This window comes from Lycorma delicatula, chromosome 1 (assembly GCF_047948215.1).
Source record: "Lycorma delicatula isolate Av1 chromosome 1, ASM4794821v1, whole genome shotgun sequence".
In the NCBI taxonomy this organism is placed as follows: Eukaryota; Metazoa; Arthropoda; class Insecta; order Hemiptera; family Fulgoridae; genus Lycorma; species Lycorma delicatula.
The window spans coordinates 253,162,871-253,187,683 of NC_134455.1; the positions used below are offsets into that span (position 1 = coordinate 253,162,871).

General features: G+C 28.0%; 1 protein-coding gene across 1 annotated transcript in view; it reads left to right on the plus strand.

Annotated features, from left to right (window-relative positions):
• Window positions 1-21,370: 21,370 nt before the first annotated feature.
• The window catches only part of LOC142330472 (uncharacterized), a 34,697-nt gene continuing 31,254 nt past the window's right edge, over window positions 21,371-24,813 (plus strand). Inside the window, exon 1 of the mRNA XM_075375733.1 lies at window positions 21,371-21,967. Within this exon, the coding sequence (XP_075231848.1) occupies window positions 21,520-21,967 (448 nt within the window). The 5' untranslated portion in view covers window positions 21,371-21,519. The remainder of the gene's footprint in view (window positions 21,968-24,813) is intronic.

Genomic DNA, 24,813 nt, shown 5'->3' on the forward strand with positions numbered 1-24,813 from the left:
TGACAAAATTTCAAAATCGTTTTGAATTTTAAATTTTATGCAGTATAAAATATCCTTATTTATATTTTTTATTCTAATCACTAGGGCATTGATGTACATAATTTCAGTAAGTACTTCTGTAACTTATATAATGCTATCAATAAAATACTAAAAGGTAAAGATGACTTTTATTCAATGCTCGAAGCTAGTTTTATATTAAATTTGATCTTGGTAAAAAGGTTGTTTGAAGTATTACGAAATTGAATGTGTTTTCGTGTTATTATCAAAAATTTATGATTGTTTACATTTATATATTTTAGTAATTCATTTATTATTACAGTTACACCTTATAAATTCGTATTATCTGTGAAATGAAAATTAGATACTACTCATATCATATCCGGTAAATAATATCTGAAATGCATTTTACCTAAATGGAATTCTATTATCTCTATTTGCTTTATTTCTTAGACAGAATAATTAAAAAGTAAGTTATTCCAGTAGAACTAGTTTTAATAATTCCGATCTCACTTCTTATTCTATCAGATTTCCTATAAGTGAGCGGTGCAGTCTTTTCTGTAACAGGACAAAACGGTAGATGTTTTCTAATTAAATAAAACTTAACAGTCTCCTGTTTCTTTACGTTTTTCTTTCTTTTTTTTAAGGAAAAAGAAAAAACAATTAATTTATGTGGTCAAGTTGAACTCTCAACACAAATTAACTTAATTTAGACAAATGTAGAAATATTAGCGGAAAAGGTGCGAGAAAGGGGAAAGAAATGATATTAAACAGTGAATAACATTTATGAATATTATCATTATTATTTATTTAATTCTTCATTTTTAAATAAGACTATTGAATGCTAAAATTTCTTATATTTTCCAAATTATCTTAAATTATACATTGATAAAAAAAAAGTAGGTAACTTAGTTTCTCAGTATAACGTTTACGTAATAATGAGAAGTTGTAAAACAAGTTGTAAATTGAACATATCTTGTTGATCTCGGTAATTAAGAAAGCTCATACGCCTCTGGGAAAGTAGAAAACTAGAATGAGATTATAATTTTACCTAAAAAATTTCCTTCCCGCCGAATTACCTGAAACACTTTTTAAACTTATTATATAAAAATTAGGTTATTATTTCTATACCAACTGAGTAGCGGACAGTGGACCACCTGGTTAATTAACTAACTATTGTAAGTAAACTAATTTATTTGCCGTTGAAGAAATCTATGAACTTATTCTTGCTTCTCTTATAGATTAAAAAAAAAAAATTAGCCCGTTGTATTTTTTTTTTTTTTTTTTGTTTTTTTTTTTAATAACTAAACCAGGTGCTTTCCAGTGCTCCCTAATTTTAATAGCTAAGAATTTGACTTTTCTAAAATCTGTGAATGTTCATGATGATGAACTAAGTAAGTCATGAATTAGATTATTATAAAATGTTAGCCATATAACGCTAATTAATGACATATTTATCTTATCTTATTAAAGTTTCTTTTTAGATAAATAACCACAGCGCCAATACTGAAGGCTCGAGAGACTAAATTACTTATATTACTGGTAAATGCTATCGAATACAAAAATTATCATTAAAAAATGATTAAATGTGTAGTTTTAAATACATTTTAGCGTGTACAGGAGAGGTAATTAGACCAAAATTGAATAAGATATGTTTTATACAGGATTTATTTCGAAAATACGGCCCTCAATTGTGCATTATTAAAATGAACTTTTAGCGAGTAATGAAGATAGTGGTGCTGCGGAACGAATAAGTCACCAAGGTCGAGGGCACAACTACGGTTCTGACAGTGAAGGGTAGTAGGAGGGTCCACATCCTTATCACGAATGTGGATGTACACATGACTCAGGATGAATTCATTACGGAGTTTCGGAAAATAACGTGAGAGTCAGTGTCGATCTAAGTTATGTCCATGCAACCGGCCTATGGTGCGACGCAGGTGGTCACTGTGGCTGTGCCGCCCATCCTTGCGGATAAATTATTGGCTGATGGACAAATCCTTATCGGATGGGTGGCTTGAACGGTTATGAGACGTTCATTTGACGACCTTTGTTTTCGCTGCTGGAATCCAGGCCTCACGGCCAATTCGTAGTGGCCATTGTTTTACCTGTGGTGAGGTCGGTCATCTGCGGAAGGACTGCCGGCGACAGGCTCGGTGTCCTTCCTGTCGGTTGCATGGACATGCACCCGTGGGTAAGGGTTGCAAGGCTTCACCTGCGACATGAAGATGTGGCGCCTTCTCAGTACTAAAGGGTGTCTATGGGGGACAGCCCCGTCCAGGAGGGGTGGGTGGCACCGGCATCCCACTATCATTGATTGCACAGGGACTCCTTTGCAGCATTTCTGGGTGAGGGAATGTAAGACCGTAGTCTCGGTGAGAGTACCCCTTTGGATTTCTCTCATTAGAGACGTGGCATGTACTTCAAGACCGAGTCCCGGCTACCTGGGCGGAACCTTCTGTTCTTCTGAGGTAGTTAGAGGCGAAGGCAACCCCTGGAGCTGAGTTATGCTTAGATGCTCTTCCGGCTTTCGGAGGCGAGGTAAATGAAAATGAATTTTGAAAGTAAAATAGTTTATGATATAAATCAAGTACATAAGATTTTATTATGGGTGGGTGATCTTTTAGTTATATGCGAATCAATTATAAATAAAAAATACAAAATAATTTTAAATGAATTATTCTTATCATGAAGTATTAAAATTTACTTGTGAAATAGAACATAATAGAAAATTAAACTTTTTAAACGTAAATATTAAAATAAATGAAAACAATCAGACAACTACAGTGTATAAAAAGACTACCTCAAACGAAATTAATATAAAGAAAAATTCTAACCATCGTTTGTCTCAAAAAAATAATATTTTTAAAAACATGAAAATAGAGCAATAAAATACACAAATTATAAAAAGGAATTGCATAACGAAATAAATACTATAAAGAATGGATATTATAGCTTATTGATAGATAATATATATAAAAATTATAATTCAAAATACTGTTTTACTTTTTTTCATTTTCATTTACCCCGCCTCCGAGAGCCGGCAGAGCGTAAGCATAACTCAGCTTATGGGTGAGATACGTGGATGGTCGTTTAGTTATATATGAACCAATTATAAATAACGAACATGAAATAATCTTAAATCGAATAAAAAAAAAAAAGATTAAAAGATTAATTTAAATAAAATGATATATATATAAATCATGTTTTGACTGACTGACTGATTAATTTATCCAGAAAAAACTACTAGATAAATTGATAAAAATTTGAATACATGTTCTTCTTATGGTTCACACTTAGAAAGGATTGAAATTCAAGAATTTAAAGGGTTAAAATGGAGTAAAAATTAAATTTATTGTGTTTTTAATTTCATGGAAACAAATGAAGATATCAACTTGATTTTTGGAGTTTGTAATCTTCATGAAAATCTCTAAAAAATAATTTCCAGATTTTTTGAAATTCCTTGTTTAAAGGTAAAAATGAATTTGTCTTTTTTTTTAATTTCTCGTAAACAAATGAAGGTATCAACTTAATTTTTAGTGTGTACAATTTTACTCTAAATATTTAAAAACCAGTTTCTAGATTTTTCGAAATTTAACCTTAAAAGGGGTGAAGAAAAGTAAACAAATTTGAACAATGATGAAAATTTTCTTTGTTTCTCACTATAATAAACGAGATATTCACTCCATTTGAACTTGAAAATACCCTTCAGTTAAGTATCTAAACCATTTTCGGGTTTTTTTAATTTAGATATTTTAAGGGGTACAACAGTGTATGGCGTAAACCAACACAGCCCCTGCCTCTGTTACTGCAAGTGCGAAGTCATTGGCTCCAACTGCCTCGGGTTACTTGACTAAAAACAAAATTAAAAAAAGAAACAAATTACGGTCACATCCTAGTTGCGTCTGTCGGGTAGTGCTAAGAACTGGGTAAAATACGGTACATTTTTACCCGTATGAAGGACGGGTAACCAACTATAAGTAATATTTTTAAATGAAGATAGACTACTTTGAAACGTATCCTTCAGATCAATCAAAGTTTCGGATCCTGTATTGAGTAAACTGTTACTCTGAAGAAAAATTACAATATACTGATACTTTTGTTTTATAAATTGAACAGGCTTTAATTTTTATTTTCCATTATTATTATTATTATCACAAACATGAGTTTAATGAACACAGGAGGGTCTAGGAGGCAAAGTCCCCCCTGTCTAGACGAGAAGGGCGAGCAAAGAGAGTCATGATCTGGTAAATAATCCCTGACCACAGACTGTAAACGCAAATAACGATATATAGCGCAGGTGAAGCCGTGTTGGGGGTTGTTAGTACTTATACGTTAAATAAATAAGTTTGATATAAAAAAATTATAGCGGGTGAAGCCGCATTGTTATCGTGGGCGAAGCCGTGATGGGGGATCGATGGTATATATATATATATATATATATATATATAAATAATATAATACGTACATACATACTAGTTCGTATGTCTCGCTCCTACCTCTTGTATAATATGCAAGCAAATGTGATAGAAGGGAGAAAAATTCCCACCTAAAAAAAAATATTTGGAAACGTTTCTAAAATTAATATTTTATAGATTTTAGAAATGCAAAAAGTTTATCGATTTAAGTTTGTTGTATACAGATTAAGATTTGTAAACGATACTTTTTCCAATTTTGTCCTTAGTGGGAAAAGTATCAATCATAAATTGAATAGTTACATAGACGTCTCTCTATTATGTTTTCCAATAACTACATGAAACAAAGATCACCATGTATTTTACAATTCTTTTATAACAAAAAAGAAAAAAAATAGTAATAATAAACAATTAATATTTTTTCGAACTATTATTTCATACTGACCAATTCAAATGGCTTTTGTAATTTCTATCAATTTCGGTCACCGTTATACTAAAGTAGGTTTTTCAATAATAATAAGATTAAAAGAAAAAGCTTTGATCAGGATTATAGTTTTAGAAATTATTTGAAGTTTCTGTGATTGTAATTGTGCTAAATTACCGAATTATGAAGAGAAATCTAAAAATTCGTATTGTTTTATGAATGAATGTCGCACATAATGTTACACGTTCACAGGTGAAATTTGAATACTACATGCTGGTCATCACTGTTCAAAATCATCTGATGATTAAGAGAAATCTAAATTTTATTTATTAAAACAATTACTTTACGCCGTATATACTCAGAAAAAGTAAACTTTAATAAATGTATTGAACCGGCCCAGTTTCATTACCATCTGAATTTTGTAGTTTTTAAAATATTAGGTCAAATAAAAAAATGAAAAATTATTAGTTTTATCTCATAAGTTAATGAATTTGTTATTTGTAAATTTCAATTAAGATATCAGTGGATTTAATATAAAATAGACTACATAAATTCGTTCTAATGGATTTATTTAGATTTAACTAGAAGATTTACAGTTTGACTGTCATATTTATTGATAAAAAGAAACTAATCCGGTTGCGTCATAACTGGAAAAGTTAAGTTTAAAGAGGATTGCATATCAGGTTCTCGGTAAAGGCAGCAGTGTTTCACTTTCCCTTAAGTAAAACTTGATTAACGGTTCATGAGAGTAACACTTTTTGAAGTAACGACTTCGTTTATTTTGTGCAATATAATTGTCTTTTCTTTATCAAATAAAATTCTTAAAGTACTGATTGCAGATATTTGGAGTAGAAAAGTAAATCTGTATAATATATTTCTATTTAAAAAAAAAAATCATTCGATACAAAAAATAGCAGGATTATGTTTCATATATAAAGTGATATCAAACGGGCTAATATTTTAAGTATTAATAACAAAGTCAAATGTACTCTGGCCAATTATTTCATAATTAAAGAATTCTCCTTGCTATAAGTACATAGTAACTTGATTCATTTGCTCTCATTATTTTTTTTAAGGCTAACCGAATAGCTCTAACATTTAACTTTTCTTTAATTTCTAACAAAATCCATTACCTGTTTGTGGATAATTTATACCACTTAACTATCTTAAAATTAAACTTTTTTTATGAATATTACTATACTATTCAAAATTTGTTAATTTTACAGTAGCAAATACTATATTTATAAAAGAAATATATATCTGAAGAAAAAAAAAATTATATATATATATATGTATATTTTACAGTAGCAAATATAGACAAACACACACACTAATTTTTGAGGATAAAAAATAGAGGAATGTTGTTTTTCTAATGTCAAAAGAGAAAAATCAATTTTTTCAAAATATTGTCTAATTTAAAAGGGTAAAGTTCTTGCTTTTAAAAATCCAAATACGGACAAGAAGATAATTTTTTAACAATGAAGAAACCCTGATAAAGAGTAGCTGCGTTCATCAAGTCGTTTGTTCGAACGACTTAATACTTCTAATGAACGATTTATCTAAAATTATATTTGTGTTTTGGGGATAGAAAAGGAAAACATTGGAGTTATATGTGTGTTAAAATATCACAACTCAAGATACAGCTGAAACTATTCTTCTGAAGCTTTTCTTTTTAAAAGGTTTTGTTGTTGTTAGTACCTAAATTAATGAAGGCTATTTAATTACAATTGCCAAAAAAAGGTTTTTAACAAAATCATGTGTAATGAAATATATACCATGTATCATTTTCACGGCGGGCTGTAGGCCCGCCTTTTTTGTAGTAGAAGAATGAAAAAAAATATATATATATATTTTTTAATATTTCGTATGGTTCAGGATGAAACTTAGTTTTCGAGAAACATTATTTTCTTATCGAAGTAATGTTATATGATTAATTAGTTGGTGTTACTTAATCTTCTTAGGACGTTAAAAAACTTATGCATGAAATAACATGGTTGCCAGAGGAAATCTTCTTAATAGATTCTGTAAAGTGCTTTGTACGAGGATATTTTTTTAATTGATTCTGTAAAACGTCTCATAAAATTAACTACGTTTTATTTATGGGTGGTGACCATAAAACCTGAAGATAAAAATTATTTAGTATACATTACGTTATTATTTAAGCTAGATTAAATATAAATAAAATAATGAAATGCACCCAAATTGTCTGTTTATTTCGAAGTAGTTCATGGATAATAGTTCAAAATACGTGTATTACTGTTTATGTCACTCAGTACAAAAGCAGGCCATAAGCAATTGTTATTTTAAATTACTAACTACTTATTAAATTTTATAATAAAATTAAAAGTAAATACTAATAAATTATACAATTTTCTAATTGATGGGCATTGTTTGAATAATTAATAAGAATAGGATTTAAAAATCCTCTAGAGATTTCTTTACTATAACGGAGCAGAATTATTGTACTACTTTCTATTTACGGAAACTGAACTTTCATTCATGCAACGAAGAAAAAATGGAAGAAAAACAGGCTTAACGTGTACATTTCACATACAAATTTTATTTTTGTTATATGTACTTGTATTGTAACTAACAAATTCCAGTTCGGAGTTGTATTAAAAGTAATATGGAAATGTAATATGTTTTGTTACACACTCTTATATACATCGGTTATCCAGTACTTCTATCAGAAAACAAATATCAGATTTTGAGTCATTATTTAAAATTTTTATTTATGAAAAATAAATATAAAACTCTTTCCAGGACCATAATTAATACAATCGTCCAAAATTTTATCACTTTCAACACCAAGATAATCAAGTTTTGTCCAATTTATTTAACTTAATGTTTTGACATCAAATACTAAAACGCAATTCACGAAACATTTTCTTCAAGTAAATAATAAAAAAAAATATTCATAAATTACTGATGATAGCCTGTTTTGCTTTACATAGTTTCATTTGGAGTGGCACTACAAATAAATTTTATTTCAGCTTGATAGGTTATTAAACCTAAGTCATTCTTTTCGCTATGATAGTGAAGCAAATATAAACACTAAATTTCAAAACGTTTTACATACCTAATTTACTAAAACTGATAATTAACAATCGTAGACCGATTCCAAAAGTCTTACGTTACTTTTCTCATAACTTAGTGTTAGTATGAATTTAGATAATCCTGAAGTAGTCAAGGATCATTCATTGTGAGTTTTCGGCCGAATTATTTTATAAAAATCCGCACACCATTTTTATTAAAGTGGCTACAAGTTGAATAAGTTTTGTGGAGTCTCCCGACTCTACCAATTTTTTTTTTTTTAATTTAATTTACATCATCAGTGTCCCATAAATAACTTAAATATTTTTTTACTATTAAATAACTTAATGATTATTAAGTTACAAGAGAGTTTAGCAAAAAACAGTTTTAATTAAAATTCGTATATGATTTTTGAAGAAAAACTTTTATAAGTAAATTATATTATCATAATAGGCAATTAAAATGTAATAAACACATCCACATACATTTCTGTAAACGAATTGTTTTGTTGGATTTCAATGTTTCATTGTTCGTGAATTAGAAAAAAATTATTACGAAGAGCAATCTTTGACAAAATAGCATCAATTTTTTGCTATATTTAGGAAAATAGAATAATAATTACTATATATACATATAAATATATATATATATATATATATATATGTAATTTATTTCTTTTATTATCAGCTGTAAATGGTCCCCGATGTACTTACCTACAATTTTACAATTTTAAGACAAAAACTGAAAACTAATTAATATTGTGAAATAAGTTAACTGTTTTATAAAACTTAAGAAATAGTACAGTTTATTCATACGCTGCAAGTGATTGTCATTGAATAATTCCTTTGTGGAAGAATTCAGGATGTTCGAATAACCTGCATTTAAATTTGCATATAAATCAAAAACCTGTGGTTCTATACATGTTCATAAGTAAAATAATAAATTTCTTGCCACTTGTGTTTCACATTTCAATATAAATGAACTGCCTTTCTCTGATTGCTAAGATCTGAACTGAACAATGACAATAGCTACGAGCGTACAGTTAACTTCGCTTTTATATTTATTTCTTGGCCATGGCATTCACTGAATAGCTTACTGAAGTGAATGTTTCTGTTACTTACTTTATAACGCTGATTGCGTTGAACCGCTGAAGAAATCTATTGTTTCTTTTAATTAATTATTATTCAATAGAAAACATTATTCTGTACAAACTGTAATAAAGAATACCTCATACAAAAAATCCATTAGGTTATTAAAAAAAAGAAAAAGTAGAGTACATTTTTGGGAGTCGAATGCGGATCTATGTTTCTGTGAGATTGCATACAAATGATTTTTTTATTGGTAATCACTTAAGACTAATAGTTAATTTTTTAAACTAAAAGTTTATAAAATTAGCCGTATAAGCTTTACATTTTTATTCGGCAAATTTAATTCCCATTTGTTTAAATATGGTACTCTACTGTTAATTAAAGTGAGTTTACTGTTAGTTTTATATGATCCTAATTCGTTGTTTTACTTCAATAAAACAATTATTACCTGCTTCTAAGTCTTCCTGGTAGGGGTGAACTGGAAAATATTTGAATGGTTGAACATTCTTACAGTTGCTAGTTTTAGACTTCTAAGAATTTGATGCGAAACATCTTATAAAAGAATATGGTGAAAATTAAATTTTCAAAATAATAAAGTAAAGCTTAGACGGCATTGTTTAGGTATCTAATTTTATAAACTTTCGGTTTAAAAACAAATTAACATTTAGTCTTAAGTGATTACCAATAAAAAATTCTATCAATAAAAGAAGGAAGAAAACTGGGATTAAAATGTCCCAAAATGAAATGTCACGTAGTGCCTACTAAACATTGAAAAATTACTGATGGACGACGTGGTGTAACGTATTAGTATACACTATATCAGATATTTTTAAAGAAAACTATATTGCTTCGTATTATTTATAGGTATTGTTACATTACTAGTAAACTCGTTCAAGTAGGTACGTTCAGTTAATATAATTATAGCTTGATTTAATTTAACTAACACAAAAACTGAATTTTTCAAACAAATTTGATTTTTTTCAGTATGCGTTGTTTATATTTTTTTCTTTTGAGTTCTTGTTTATTATTCTCATTTTTTATTTATAAATACCTTAATTTTATAATTACAATCTTGTTATTTGTATTTGTGATTATATATTTTTTCCGATTAAAGTTTAATCACTTTATACAATGTATTGTTTTAGAAAAGGCCATTGTATGTTTATCTGTTGCTTAACTAGTCTTTCAGTACTTAATTGTTTGTTTCTCTTATACCTGTGAGGCACTAAAGAAAATGAGATACGGTAGCCAAAAGTGAGAGTGGTGATCTTCTCTGAGAGAAATGATAGCTATAAAACTGCATACGATAACAAAGATGTCATTTTCAGAGTTGAGTAGCTGAGTTTTGGTGGCCTTAGAATACTGATTTATATCTAATATTTGACTCACTAATGGGCCAAAAAAAGTGTAAAAGAGTTTCCAAAAGTGGGCGAAAAGTGGTTTCCAGACAGCTGGGAACAACTTCATTCCCAACTTTCCGCAGAAAGCTTCAATCAGGATCGGCTGTTATTTTTTAAAATTGTTGTCATTTTCAGAAGTAACTTGTGAATTATGCAAAGTCACTACAATTATGGTTAAAATATTTACCAGCTATTATATTTACTGGCAATTTCAATTTGTGAAGGATATTGATTTCGTTTCTATTATATCACACCGATTCCAAGACTGGTAATAAATTAAAGAATTAATTTTAATGAAATTTCGTCCACGCCACAAACAAAAATTTGTAACTTAATAAATATCCTTAATCAATTTTGTTAAATTATATAAAAATACAATTTTATTTCAAGCCTAAATATGAAATCATTCAATCAAGAACAACAAAAATACTTTTTCTCTTAAATAATAAAACTAATTTAATGAAGGAATGATGACATAAAAGTTAAGTGCAAATAATTGTTTCTTTTAAAGTATAATTTCAATATTTTTACAAAATCCCTTACTTGTAACAGCTATGTAGCGACGAATTCGATACACACTACAACGAAAACTTTAATCTCTAAAAAGGTCCATAAAGTAGATTTTATTTTTCTACTTCCTTGTTACAGTCTGTAATGTAGTTCTATTAATCAGCCTTTCATCCGAATTCCGGCCAGACACGATATTTTTCATTTCCTACAAAATCTCCGTTTCATATTTCCCACACAGCTACGAGGTTATGTGGAGAATTTAATCATCAGCCAATCAAAAATATCTAATGCTTCTTTTTCATACAAAAATCCAAAAAAGTTAATAATAAAATATTTCTGTCTCTATTAGTAAAATTTAGTTTTTATATTTTAGGACGGTAATAAGAATGCATTATTATTATTACAAAAATAAGAGTTTATCATTTTTTTCATAGTAGAGAAAGCTATAAACTGGCTCCAAAACTTCACTCTGACTTTTTTTTCATTTTAAAATTGGGAAGTCAACAAAAACGATTTCCGTCTTATCGTAACTTGGTTGTTTAAAATCGTTGCTAATAAGCAATGTATCGATTTTCTTTCCAGAATAAAGCACTTCATATTTTACTTTATGAAAATATTTTTTAAAAACACTAATTTCGTCAAGTTTTCCAAACTGAAGTTACCTAGATAATAGTTTAAAAATCAAAAACATAACATTTATTACATATTTATACAATAAAAGTTTTAACAAATATACGAATTTTTATTCTGCTTTTGAGATTTTTGTCCGTAAAGATGACAGATCGAAGGAAAACGAATTGTTTTTGAATATACCCGATCACTTCCCAAACGAATGACAACTATTCATTACAAAAGAAAGAATAAATAATCGTCAATGAAAAGTAAGAAAATTCTAAAAACTTATAGCAATAAAACTACTTATAACTTGAATTCACTTCAATCTGATTACAAATGCAATCCAGAGAATCGACAGAAAAACCACTGATACAAAACAGCAATCAAATGGACAGTCTATTGTTTACATTTACTGATACGATTAAGCCCAATGACCCTTACGCTAGATTCGAGAACTCAGTACGTTTAGAGTTCGCAGAAAATACAGACATAATTCAAACTCACGTGATCAATTATACAATGGACGGAATAATAAAATATTCTTTATTAACCACTCTTCACTACGTTGAATGGAAACTTGCTGCAACGTTTTATAAACAAGTTTTGTATTTATCAAAATGAATATGAAAAAACTTTATTTATACTTAACACGTGTTTCTTCAGTGCAAATAAATCGCGTTTTCTTAAGAGACCACTTTTTGTACCTTAATTTTCATCTTAGTAGTTTCACCGCCATCGATTGTGTCCAGTTATAATTTTTTCCCGTAAAAAAATGCAAAAAATTTAATTATTATCTCTGATGTTGATATAGATTTCATGTATACGTTTTGTTTTCGAGTACGGATTAGGAAAAATGTTTGATTAAATTTTACCTGAAATCCCATTTTCGTGATTATAATAGCAACAATAGCAGAAAATAAAACAGCCTCAAGCGTTTGCCATTTTCTTAATAAACTATAATTCTTGTCTAGTCATCAAATTTCCTTCCAAAATTTCTTCTTATTTATATTTATATTTACTTATAGCATTTTTCAAGCAAACTATCATGGACAAATTGATGATAAAACACGAACACATAAAAAATACATACATGTAAATAATAATAAATAATGCATAAACGTAAATAAACTACATGCATTAAAATGAACAAATTATATAAGATTAGTTCATAAAATGTTCCTCGGCATATTGAAGTAAAAATATCTATTATATCCACCAGATTAGCGATTTCAGTATAATGAAATCCATCTATAACAATGAATGTTATTAGAGATGTTCATAAATATTGACCTATTACAAATCATTTCAATAGACCCATTAAAGGATTTTTATTAAAGTCTAAATAATAATTTAGGCATATATATATATATATATATAAACCAATAAAATTAGCCAATTGATAAATAAATACCGTAGCAGCAGCAGCCTATCTTCTATACTTCCAGTGTATAAACAATTTTCATATAATACTTTTTATCTAAGCCACAGGAAATCCTCTATAAATCAGGGCTATGGGAATCAAGAATAAACCTTTTTTCTGAACAGATTTAATCTTCTCAACCGTTACAAAATTTACTTAGAAAACTGGGTTAAATAAGCATTTATACTAAAATTGAATTTTATTTTTATTTGATAGATCTTACATTTTTATTTTTATTTTACTTGATCGCCACCTCATATAACCGAGTGAAGGTAGATTTTTGAAAAAAATGAACAAGCAGTAAAGTAAAATTTAGCTGTATTTAGATAGTAATAAAAAATCTTCGGCGAGTTCTTTGATCCTTTATTCTCCTAGTTGTAGTCAGGACCACCTCTTGACTTACGAAATTGCGATGGAGAATGGATCTTACCAGAGATGAATTTCTTTATCATCAAGTAAGAAGGAAAAATTGAAGGAGAACTAATTCTATTTCATCATAAAATTAATGTAAATTAAATTATTAAACGAAGCAAGGTTGTTGGAAGTAAATAAATACTTCTTCACTAACACTTCTTGAAATTCTAAATGTACACTTTAGTAAATAGGATCAGAGTCAAAGAAGGGCAAGCGATAATAATGACAATAATAATATAGTTAAGAAGAATATTATTATTAAACAAACTCACGTAATAAGAGTTCCACAAAAAAAATATATCGTTCAATTTTTATCTACCGCAGAATATACTTAATCAGATGGTCATTTTTATTACAATAATTTATTTTAATTTTAAATACATGCCAGAGGCCACAACCGAATATCTGTTTCTATTTGCAGGCTATCTGAAGCGATATAAAAGTCAGAGCTGAAACTGGGATTACCATTTTCAACAAGCAGTCCGTGCTACGTTTTAAGGAATGCTTGGAGGGTAGTGGTCTCACCTTCGCTTTTTCAATGTTCTACATTGATTCCCAAGTTCACAAAAATGTAAATTTAAAGCGATAACGACACCTTCACTTTTTTCATCATAGGAATTGAAAATAAAGTGAACATCATTATTTTCATAGAAAATAACTCTGACTAGTTCCACTTGTACCTCATATGCTTTGTTTGTTCAACAGTCATAAGAAAGACTGATACAAAAAATAAAAAAAATAAATTAATATACCCCTTTCTGTGAAAAAATCACTATATACCCTTTTCTTCCCTCTCAAGTGCGAAAAAGGTAATTAGATATACGCTTTTAAACATACATAGTTTTTTATGACCACTTCTGTCCTAAATACATCAATTATAGTTTCTTCTTAGCCGAGTTAACACTAGTTTATAATTCATATTTTGTTCGTATACTCATTGTGTCAATTGTTTTCCTGAGTCAGCAATCAAGCACGTCTGATTTCTAAATGTAAAAAAAATTTTATAGGGTAAGATTTATAGGTCTTGAACAAACACTCAATTTTCCTTTCAACGTTAGTCACGATGAATCATTTATAAGTGTTGACTTAAGTTGGGCTACAATTCACGTAGGTATACAGGAACCAAAAATAAATGCAGAGTCGGCATTACTCAGTTTAACCACTGGTAGTCAACGTAAATACATAAGTAATAATGAATAGTACAGTATATGTACAGTTACAAATAAAAATAAAAGAATTAAAAATAAACCATAACATGTATATATTTAATATTTACATCTAACTTTTTACCATATATTAATATATATATATATATATATATTTCAAAATTATAAATTAAATCTAATAATTTGAGATTATTGTGATAATTAAAATTGTTATTATTGTAAGTGTGATGTTTATTTTATAAATTCTAAAAAATTTTCTTGTTGATTTTCTTCAGTTAATTCAGTTATTATTTATTTTGTTTCATTTAGTTCAATTATTGTTTTTATTGCTGGATATAACTTATTTACTAAAGTGAAATTGGTCGAATAATGTTTCTTGCAGTTTCAATTAAAATTATTATTGGTGAAATAGCTGAGGGAGTTCCTTTTGGTAGTATATGTTTAAATATTTCATTTGTAAAGTTTTTTCATCTATATACTATAATTATAATTCATCTGGGCAGGGCAATTGACATTGACACTACAAGGCATTGTTGTTCAAATTGTTTCTATTGCTTGGTTCTCTGTTAGTATGTTGTTTGATATTTTATTTTTTGTTATTGTTATTATTATAATTGTTACTGTTGTAATAGATAACAGAATGATTATAGTATGATCGTGAAAGCTTATTAGTAGTTCTATAATTGGACTTGCTCTGTTTATTATATTGAATTTTATTCATGATGCTATTTCTAAGGAAATTATTTTTTAATTTATTAATGAATTTTTAGTTCATGGCAATTTTCTGCCACGATTAATGTGTATATCATGTTTTTTTTATTATCATTTTTAAAGTCTTCTGATTCTTCGTATTGTTATCGTATAAAATAATAATCGATCTTAAATAGATCACGTTAACCTAGAACACGTTGACTGGAAAAGTGTAACTTTTCATAAGTGCCATTTCGGCTTCAAAGTATTATACTTTTCATTTACCGCGGTTAGAAATGGTTCATCACACTTATGAAATAAATTTAATGAATCAAATGAAATAAACAGGAGACTTATTTACAAGTATAATTAAATTTCAGTCATATGTTACATGCCATAAATAAACTGTCACTGCTGACATTATTTTTTTTAACCTCCGGAACCACCGTTAGGTATTGCTTTAGAGGATGTGATGAATTTTTTGTAGCGTGTGAAAAATGCCATGACTGACCGGGATTCGAACCCGGGACCTCCGGATGAAAGGCCGAGACGCTACCACTCGCGCCACGGAGACCGACGCGAGTTAATTGTTTTCCGACTGTCTTCCCTGAACCGATAATTTATCTATCAACACGCCTACCAAACCAAAGTGAAAATAATATTTATTTATCCTTGTATCTTCAACAGGATACCATCTAGGCATATGTTTCACAGTAAAGCGATGACTGGTAAGTTATCATAGCGTTGTTACTGAATTATTTAAAACATATACTGAACATTCACCTTCAGTTAACGTGCTGACCCATCTCGCAACATTATTTGTACCAAAGACACTATCGTTTAGAAATCAAATGCAGTCATCCAAAATAAAAAAAAATCCATTTTGAAATATGAAGGGATTTTTAATTAGCCAGGAAAAATTGCTATCAGTGTGCATAAAGAATTAGATCACCATTCCAAAAAAAATTCAGACAGCACAGTAACTAACAAATATAAAGTTTGAAAGCTGTACAGCCATATTAAATTTGTAACGAAACGATTCTGAAATGTGAGTAATTTTTATTTCCTTATACGAAGTAATGGAAGTGTTGTGATCGCGAAAAACACCGGTTTTCAGATTTCAACGAAAATATCCATTTTGACCATCCCTGAATCCATTTTGACTAGTTTTGACTTGACGTCAGTACGTACATATGTACGTATCTCAAATAACTCAAAAATGATTAGCAGTAGGATGTTGAAATTATGGATTTAGGACTGTTGTAATATCAAGTTGTGCACCCCCCTTTCTGACTGCAATCTACAGAACCAAAATCCAAGAATATTTGGATTTTGGACTTTTTATTAACTACAGTAATAAATTCTCATCGAGAGCTTTTCAACCACATATCATAAGTGGTAGTTAGTTTCACTGGTTACAGAGTTATAGTAAAAATAAAATTTTAATTAATGAAATATTTGGATCTTAGACTTCAATCCAATCAGAGTTCGAATCAGACTTCATCTCAATTTTTTTAACTTTTTTTTTTAATTTAAATATATCGATTTATTAATAATTATTAACCCGTGATTGTAAAAAACTTTTATAATAAATAATAATTGAATATCAATAAAAAAATTTTATATGAAAAAATCTGCGGTTATTAGTGAAGTAAAATTTTATGTACTTTTAAAAATATGTATATGCAATTTAATAGGCATTATTATTATACATGTGTATATGTAATAAATTTGGTAAAGCATCTGATTATTTAATATTAATTGAAAATTATAATTTAGTATCGTATTGTTTTTGGATTGTCTAGTTTAATTTCTGTTTAGTTTTAATTATTCCAGAATTACTGTTTAATTTTATCTACATTAAAGTTAACTACAGGGTGGCTGAAAAATAGACCCTCACAAGAACAACATATACAATTAGGCGTACATGCCTGATCGTTATTAAATTGCAAAAAAAATATTATCTTTTAGTTCATTACTGCTCTGATATTGTCGGACAATATTCTCCCAAGTCGGAGGTGATCATCACTTCGTTTATTAGTTTTCTGCTGACAATCGTTAATCGCTCTTTGATTTGATATAATTCTTCTGATCTTAATTTGTGTTCACGTTCTCTAGTTTTCAAATTTCCTCTCTTTGTATATTCATCATCCTCTCTTAATATTTGTATTCCTGCCTTGGTCTTAACGTTTTCTTCCTCTTTATATTTGTCATCTTTTTTTAATGTTTTTACTATTTCTTTGGTTGTATCATTTTCTTCCTTTTTATATTTCTCAGTTTTTCTTAATTTTCTTATTCTTCTCTTGTTCTAACATTTCCTTCCTCTTCATATTCATCTTCTTGTCGTTTTTTCAGATATATTTCTTCATGTTATCTTTCTTTTTCCTGTATGATTGTTTTTTTTTTTCATTGTTGATTATTCACCAAATAATAAAAACGGAATATTTTACACCGTAAGGTCAAAATTAACATTTGTAAGCAGTATACAGGAGTTCACTAAACGGCATAGTTTAATTATTATTAACTTTTATTAATACTACGCAACAAAAATCTGATACTGTTGTTAATCAGCAACTCATGAAGATATGAATAATACTGATCTAGTAATACGAGTAGGAAAGGGACTTTTACCGTATCCTAATATTTCATGTAAGATTGTTGTATTAATAATTGTGCAAATATTTGATATTATTAAAAACTAATATTTCATTGTCCACTTTATTAAACAATTGGAGAGGATCGTATCTCACTTCAAATGAAATAACTTTAAATGAAGTGCAGCAAAAAATGTGTATATGTATTTTAACAGGTGTACAAGGAAGTCATGTGGTATTCACATCAATTTTTTTTTCAATTAATGTAAAAAAAATTATTTAAAAAAAGAAATTGCTGAGAATTGTTTATCGTCTAATCATGTAAAACAAAACTATTTGGGAGATAATAAAACATAACCTTAATCTGAATAATTTTAAATTACAAACAAGAGTTAGTGAATAAATTTCGAAGGTTTACAATTTTAGATGATAGCTAATACAAGAAAACAATCCATAAAATACGATTCAGCTGATAATCTTGAGGTTTGAAATCAATTTCAAAAAAACCTTTCTGCACACACAAAAAGTGTACGTACAGTATAAAGAATGCCGTTTGCAGAACACATATTTTAGAAAGAGATACTAATAAAACCAAGGATTATTTAATTTATCTGTTATATCTCAGTTTCCTATAATAAATGAATTTTAATATTAGATCAATAAACATCAGGGACGAATATATTTTGCTTATAAGCCTTTAATATCTAAAACATTAATGTTTTTTCTAAGTCCTGAATTATAATAACGCTTCTAAACAGCGTTATTATAATTATTTTTATATAAGATGTAGACTTATTTATGATAATATGTTCTAACTTACATTAATCCCTAATAAAAGCTTTCCTAAGCAATAATTTTCTATTAGGTAGTATAATAAGCAAGCATACATCTGCCCCACTTCTCATTAATATTGTGTGTCATCTATGTAAGCGTTCATCAATCGACATAAAGGCCTTTAGGTAAAGATTATTTTTGCCCGTGGGTTTTCAATGCAGCAAAAGTCCTGCGTCAATTGTTTGGCGAAGAGAGGTAATGTTATTTTTTCCTTCAAAATTAATTCTCATCAACAGTAATTGGTCGCTGGGTCTGATCTTAACCACTACAATTGTATTTTTACCATCATCTACTGATAATGAATGGTGAATTTATTATATGTGAATTAAGAAAATATCTTCAACAACTTTCTTTTGAGGAATGTTTTGGATTTGCATCGAATACATTTACAGAGAGCTCACATAGCAGAAGTATATTATTTCGTAATGGACGACTACGGTTTTTAAACTATTCATCTGTATTTTCTAAGTTTTTCAGCTTTAGGCCAAGTTAAGACAATTATTTGAAGAAATTCAAGTGAAAAAGAAATTAACAGATCATACGCCAATTTTATTACTCATTTTGACATAAACTAAACATTAGATTAATAAGATCGATATTGGATATTAACTTTTACCTTACTAATTATCTTAAAGAAATTTTAGTATAAAATTTTTGACCATATATGTACTGTGAAGAATAAAAATATGGTCTTCAATTCCGGAAAAAGAATAATAGTATAATTTACTCAGTAGATTAATATTAAATAACATTCTATTAATTCGGAGTGTATTTATTCAATAAAATATTGTTTAGCGATGTAAAAGTAATCCTACTATTGTCGGTAAATGATGACAAATAAATTTTTACTTATAAGATTTTTCATAGAAAAGATTTGGTTACTTCTTCGCCTGTTGTTGCTAATGCTTTAAAATTTTGAAGTTATGCTGTAAAAGCTCATTTATATTATATGAGAAAAAAGAACGAGTTTCATTTAAAACGTATTGGGTTAAAGAAAGTATCACAGGACCCTAATTAAATATTACGTCAAGATGTTGAATTTTTCAGATACTGAAAACTGTTAAAATTACATTATTTTGCGCTTACTTAATAAAAATTGTTCTGGATTTTAAAAAAACATTCAATGTTCTGAGTAGTATCATTTAAAGCATACATATAGAAGAAATATAAAAGTAATTATGTTTTAAATATGAAATACGGAAACTGCTACATCGTGCATGCAAATATATTTTAATTGTGTTTTTTACTAAAATCAGTAATGTATGTACTCTTATAATCAATGAAAAGCTAAGAAATAATCAAAGTATTAATCAATTACATTGTTATTCAAGAAATTAAAAAAAATTCTACTTTCCTTAGCCAAGTAAAATAGTTCTTAAAGTTGTAAAATGTTCTTAAAATTATAATTTACTGGAAGTAATATTAGGTTGTAAGTTTGAATTTATTCTAGTACTTTTTAAAAACTGAGTTATTATAAATACGTTGTTATTTTCCAGTACCAATTAAATGTGTTCTATATTATTTATTCTAAAATGTTGTAATTCTACGAGAACGTAATTTTTTAGATTAAAATTTTAAAAATTGATTATTTACAAAATTAAATATACGATTTTAATAACTTTGTAATTTGCGTTCTAGTTTTTAAGTAGATGACTTGAGAAAAATTGCGTGCTGATTACTTGAGTATCACACTTTCATAAAATAGTAACAGATTTTACACGTGATTATTAATTGATTAGATTTTGAAAATAGGAAAGAGTAAGAAATAATTATTATGAAATATAGATTGAAAACAGTTTAAATCTTTAAATAAAAATTTTAAAAATTCTGTTTTAATAAAAAATCAATAAATACAAAAGATTATGTAAATTATAAGCTATTTACGATTATACAAAATTGTTACTTTCTTATTTTTATCCAAATTTAATGTTAAAGCCACTCCATACTTAAAATACATTATTCTGAAAGCATATTGAGGTAAAAATATCTAAAAGATAAATGAGTAATAAAAAAGTAGTTGTAAAATATGTATGTACATATATATATATATATACATTAAGTTGAATAAATATATTTTAGTCAGTTAAATTTTAAACATTGCACAGATGAAAAATGGCACATTATACAATAATTCTGGCAGATTATACTGTCCTAAAACGAACAGGTTGTCATCAGAATTTATACTTTTTTGTTAAGTCTAGAAACGAGAATTTATTATTAGAAGCCTACTTACTCTTAATGTAAAAATAAGAAGCAAAATTACTTTTAAAAAATTAAAAAATGAAAGGATTTTTTATAAAGAGTAAAAAGTTGTAATTATTTTTTTTTAAATGGGTTGTAAGAAAACTGTATATCATGTGAAATTTCTAGTGAGCATATACAACGTAATGGTTTATAAAATAACAATGATTAAATGATTGTACTCTACATCAAAACCCTTAAATATAATAATGTATACGATAAAATTTACATGAAAAAATCCTGCACGTGTTATAATGCGTGAAATTAAATGTAGAAGCTATTTAGTAGTAGTTAAAATTAGGAAGGTAAACCCCGTAATTTTCTTGTTTTTTTTGCTTTTAGGTAACTATTTGATGACCAAAAATACATAGATTTCATTCTGGAAACCTGTTGCGATGTGAAATCGGGCCGTGTTTATTTAATTAGGCGGAGAAGATAGTGTACTACGTACGACAAGCGGCCTGATTGGTTCGATCCCCTCTATCTCTCTTACTTCCCCGGCAGCGCGGAAACCAAAGGTCATGGAAAGGGGAGTGTGGAAGGAAGCAAGAAGAAAGATTAAAAACGGGAACGAGGAATAAGTTAGGGACAGATAACTAAACACATATACTTGTTCAGTATAAAAACAGAAGGGCATTTCTGCGGGCTCGTTAGTGTAGTTATCGCCTCCTAAGAAACATGTGGCTCAAGTGCTGTGTACTCTTACTCGTGGTACTAGGGGTAGCCGTGCAAGGCTCGACCGACGACGAATTCTCCGGTATCGTTTCTGCCCTTAGGATTGCCGGTAGATTATATGACGATTGTACGAAAAAGGGTTCACTTTTGACATGTTTTAAAATGAAGGCTATTACGATTCTGGACCGAGCAGGCAGGAGCGAACAAATTACGTTGACTGATTACTTGGCGCTAGTACGTGATAATAATTCCGGAAATCGTGCGGAAAACGGTAGGACTTTAACCGAAAACGATCTTGAGTCAATTCTTTCGGGGGGAAGTTCAGAGGCGAAAGAAAACAAATTGACTAGTTTACTTATCGATAGAATCGCTAGGTTTTTTAGTACACATACAATTAAATTTTCATTACCAAAATTTTCATCCGGTGAACTTCAAAGAGGAATGGAAGAAGGTTAGTATTATTTAATAAAGAAAATTCATTATTATTATTATTTTTTTTTTTTTATGTTATTACGTTTTCAATTAGAACAAAAAATAATCAGTGATGATAACAAATATCGTAACTTACCAATATCATGATAGTCAATATTCAATTACGATATAATTCATACATTTTTTTAAATGTTAGGAAAGGTTACACGCGCTTTTTTCTAGTAACTAATAAATAAATCAATTATAATCTAATATTTAAGTTTTCACCATAGTTTACTATCTACAATTGATAAGTTGATCAAATTTAAAAGATTACAACATAATAGAATTATTATTAAAAAAAAGGTTATGTAAACCTTATATAAAGAAGTTTTTTTTTTAAATAAAATAATCTACGGTTGACTATCAACATAAGATTAGTGACTACTCAAATAAAAGTTTTAATAAACTATTTTAATTTATAGATTGTTTTTGTTGCAGTCATTTAATTTGTAATATTATTTATTCCCAAACCATTCTGAGTTAACATATGTTTATGAACACATAGAATTGTATATAAGTTAAGTTTGCTCAATTAAAATCATTTTTATACACACGCGCGCACACAAGCGCACGCACTCACATATATATATATATATATATATATATACAAAACATATGTATATAAAAGCAACCCAAACGAATTTAACAATTTCCTATTATTACACGTAACCCCAGTTTCATTAATTTAAATACGATGTACATATAAGTTTATAAACTTAATTTGTGTATTTCCTTATATGATGGGTTAATGCGAGTTGAGATAGAGTATACTTTAGAATAAATAGAAAATAATATTTTTAACTGTACAGATAACTTTAAAGTTACACTACACACGAAATATTCACATACGTACGCTAATATTTTATAAACTGTGAAGATTAGTATGTAATAAATTGTATACTTCAGTAAAGACGAACTTGTTTATACATCAGTATTGATAAGTAATTGTCAATAATTGTAATAATAAAGAAAGGTTAAACGAGTAATTCAGTCATAATCATTCATTTAATTTTCATATTCTTCAATGATTCCTTAAATTTTACCATTCCAGAAAAATTTCTAAATAAATGAATAATGTATAAAAATTTACCATTTTTTTTTTTTAGATTTTATTCGAAATAAAACTACTTAGTAAATTTAAATTACAAATATATTAGTTACAGTGGAAAGGTGCTGATGTTTAATTTGACTGATTGTTATTGTGTATGATAATATGGTAAATATATTAATATTAGAAAAAAGTGTACATTTTCAATTGGTGAAAAAAAAGCGTTATTAATTTTATATTAAGATTTATTGAACATAACTCATGTGAAACAAATTGTAAACATATACATACAAAACAAAATTGCATACAGATACAACAATATTTGCTCAGCATTTTTTACATCCACTGATTTGTAATAATAGAAAGAATGAATGTATGTATACCCTTTTTATGCATGTTAACCTAATTATTGTGACAAGAATAATGCACAAAAGTGCATTAAAGTACAAGGATTTTTTAATTTCTAGTTAAAAATTAAACTCAATTACGAACAATCTTATTTAATAAAACAGACTATTAGGATTAAGTCGTTTTTTGTACGAAACATCGATCTAGTTGAAAAGTATTTTCTTTAGAGGTTAAGAGTTTTGAGGTCTCATTAACCTCTAAACCTTGGCCTTGTGAACATCTAAATAACAACTTAAATTTCATGAGAAAAACGTATAATTACTTAATAATAAATATTTTCTTTATCTATACATTAAAATATAAGTTAAATTATTGAAATTAGTTATAATTTTGGAAGATTTTATATAATTTTTATTTTTTTCTATTGGTTGCCTGGTACAAATTTGGTATTATGTCAAGTAACTGATGAAAAATAAAATAAGAATTTTTATAATAACTTTTTTTATTAGCGCTGTAAAATATAACTTCACAGTCCTACTTTTGTGTACGAATCCGGAATCATAGGTTAAGTTTTCTTAAATCGTCGGAATTTGATGCATTATAAGTAAGGACCTTCAGGAAACTATGCGCCCTTTCAAACTCCACTCAAAGAACCAAAGAACCCGAGGATGGGGAATACTTTGTGACGTAACAAATTCGTAATTTTAACTTCTCAACCTCTCTGAATAGCCATTCATGTTCATGTGAAAGCATCTAAGCGTTTACAAAGGATAGGCTCGAGTATAAAAACGGTAGTGAAGTCGATGAATATTTATTTAGATGTATAATGTAGAATCTCTTCCAAAGTGACTAAGAAAACATTTAAACATTATTTTCCTTCAATAGACTATACATTTGACAACTGAGTAATATTTTTGCGACCCTAAAATCAAAAGATTAAACTCGTTTGAACATAATGACGAAATGTGATAACACTGATGTTGTTAATTATCAAATAGATGGAATTCTTTCTCCCAAAGGACCTAATTAGCAGTTTCTGTTAATTAGAATTATTAAATAGGTTCAAAAACTCAAACTACAGTTTCATAACTTTTTTTCAGGGGATTTGATAATAACTGATTTGGTCAGCTACATTTTCAAGTCAGTAGTTGCGTGAATTCAATTTTTTAAAAAATATCCTTGATATTACGTGGTGGTTTTTCGCATATTCGTATGCATCGATTCATTCAAATGTAATAAAATTAAACAGTGCAAAATATTACGAAAATTAAGAAAACTATTAGGTATTTAATATTATTGAAGAAGGACGTGAATAATAAATTTTGTTTTAAAAGATAAGAAATCCTTACAGACAGTAAAATGCTATAATTTTTACACTTCAATTAAAAAAATAAATAAAACTACACATTATAACGTCCATGTATTAG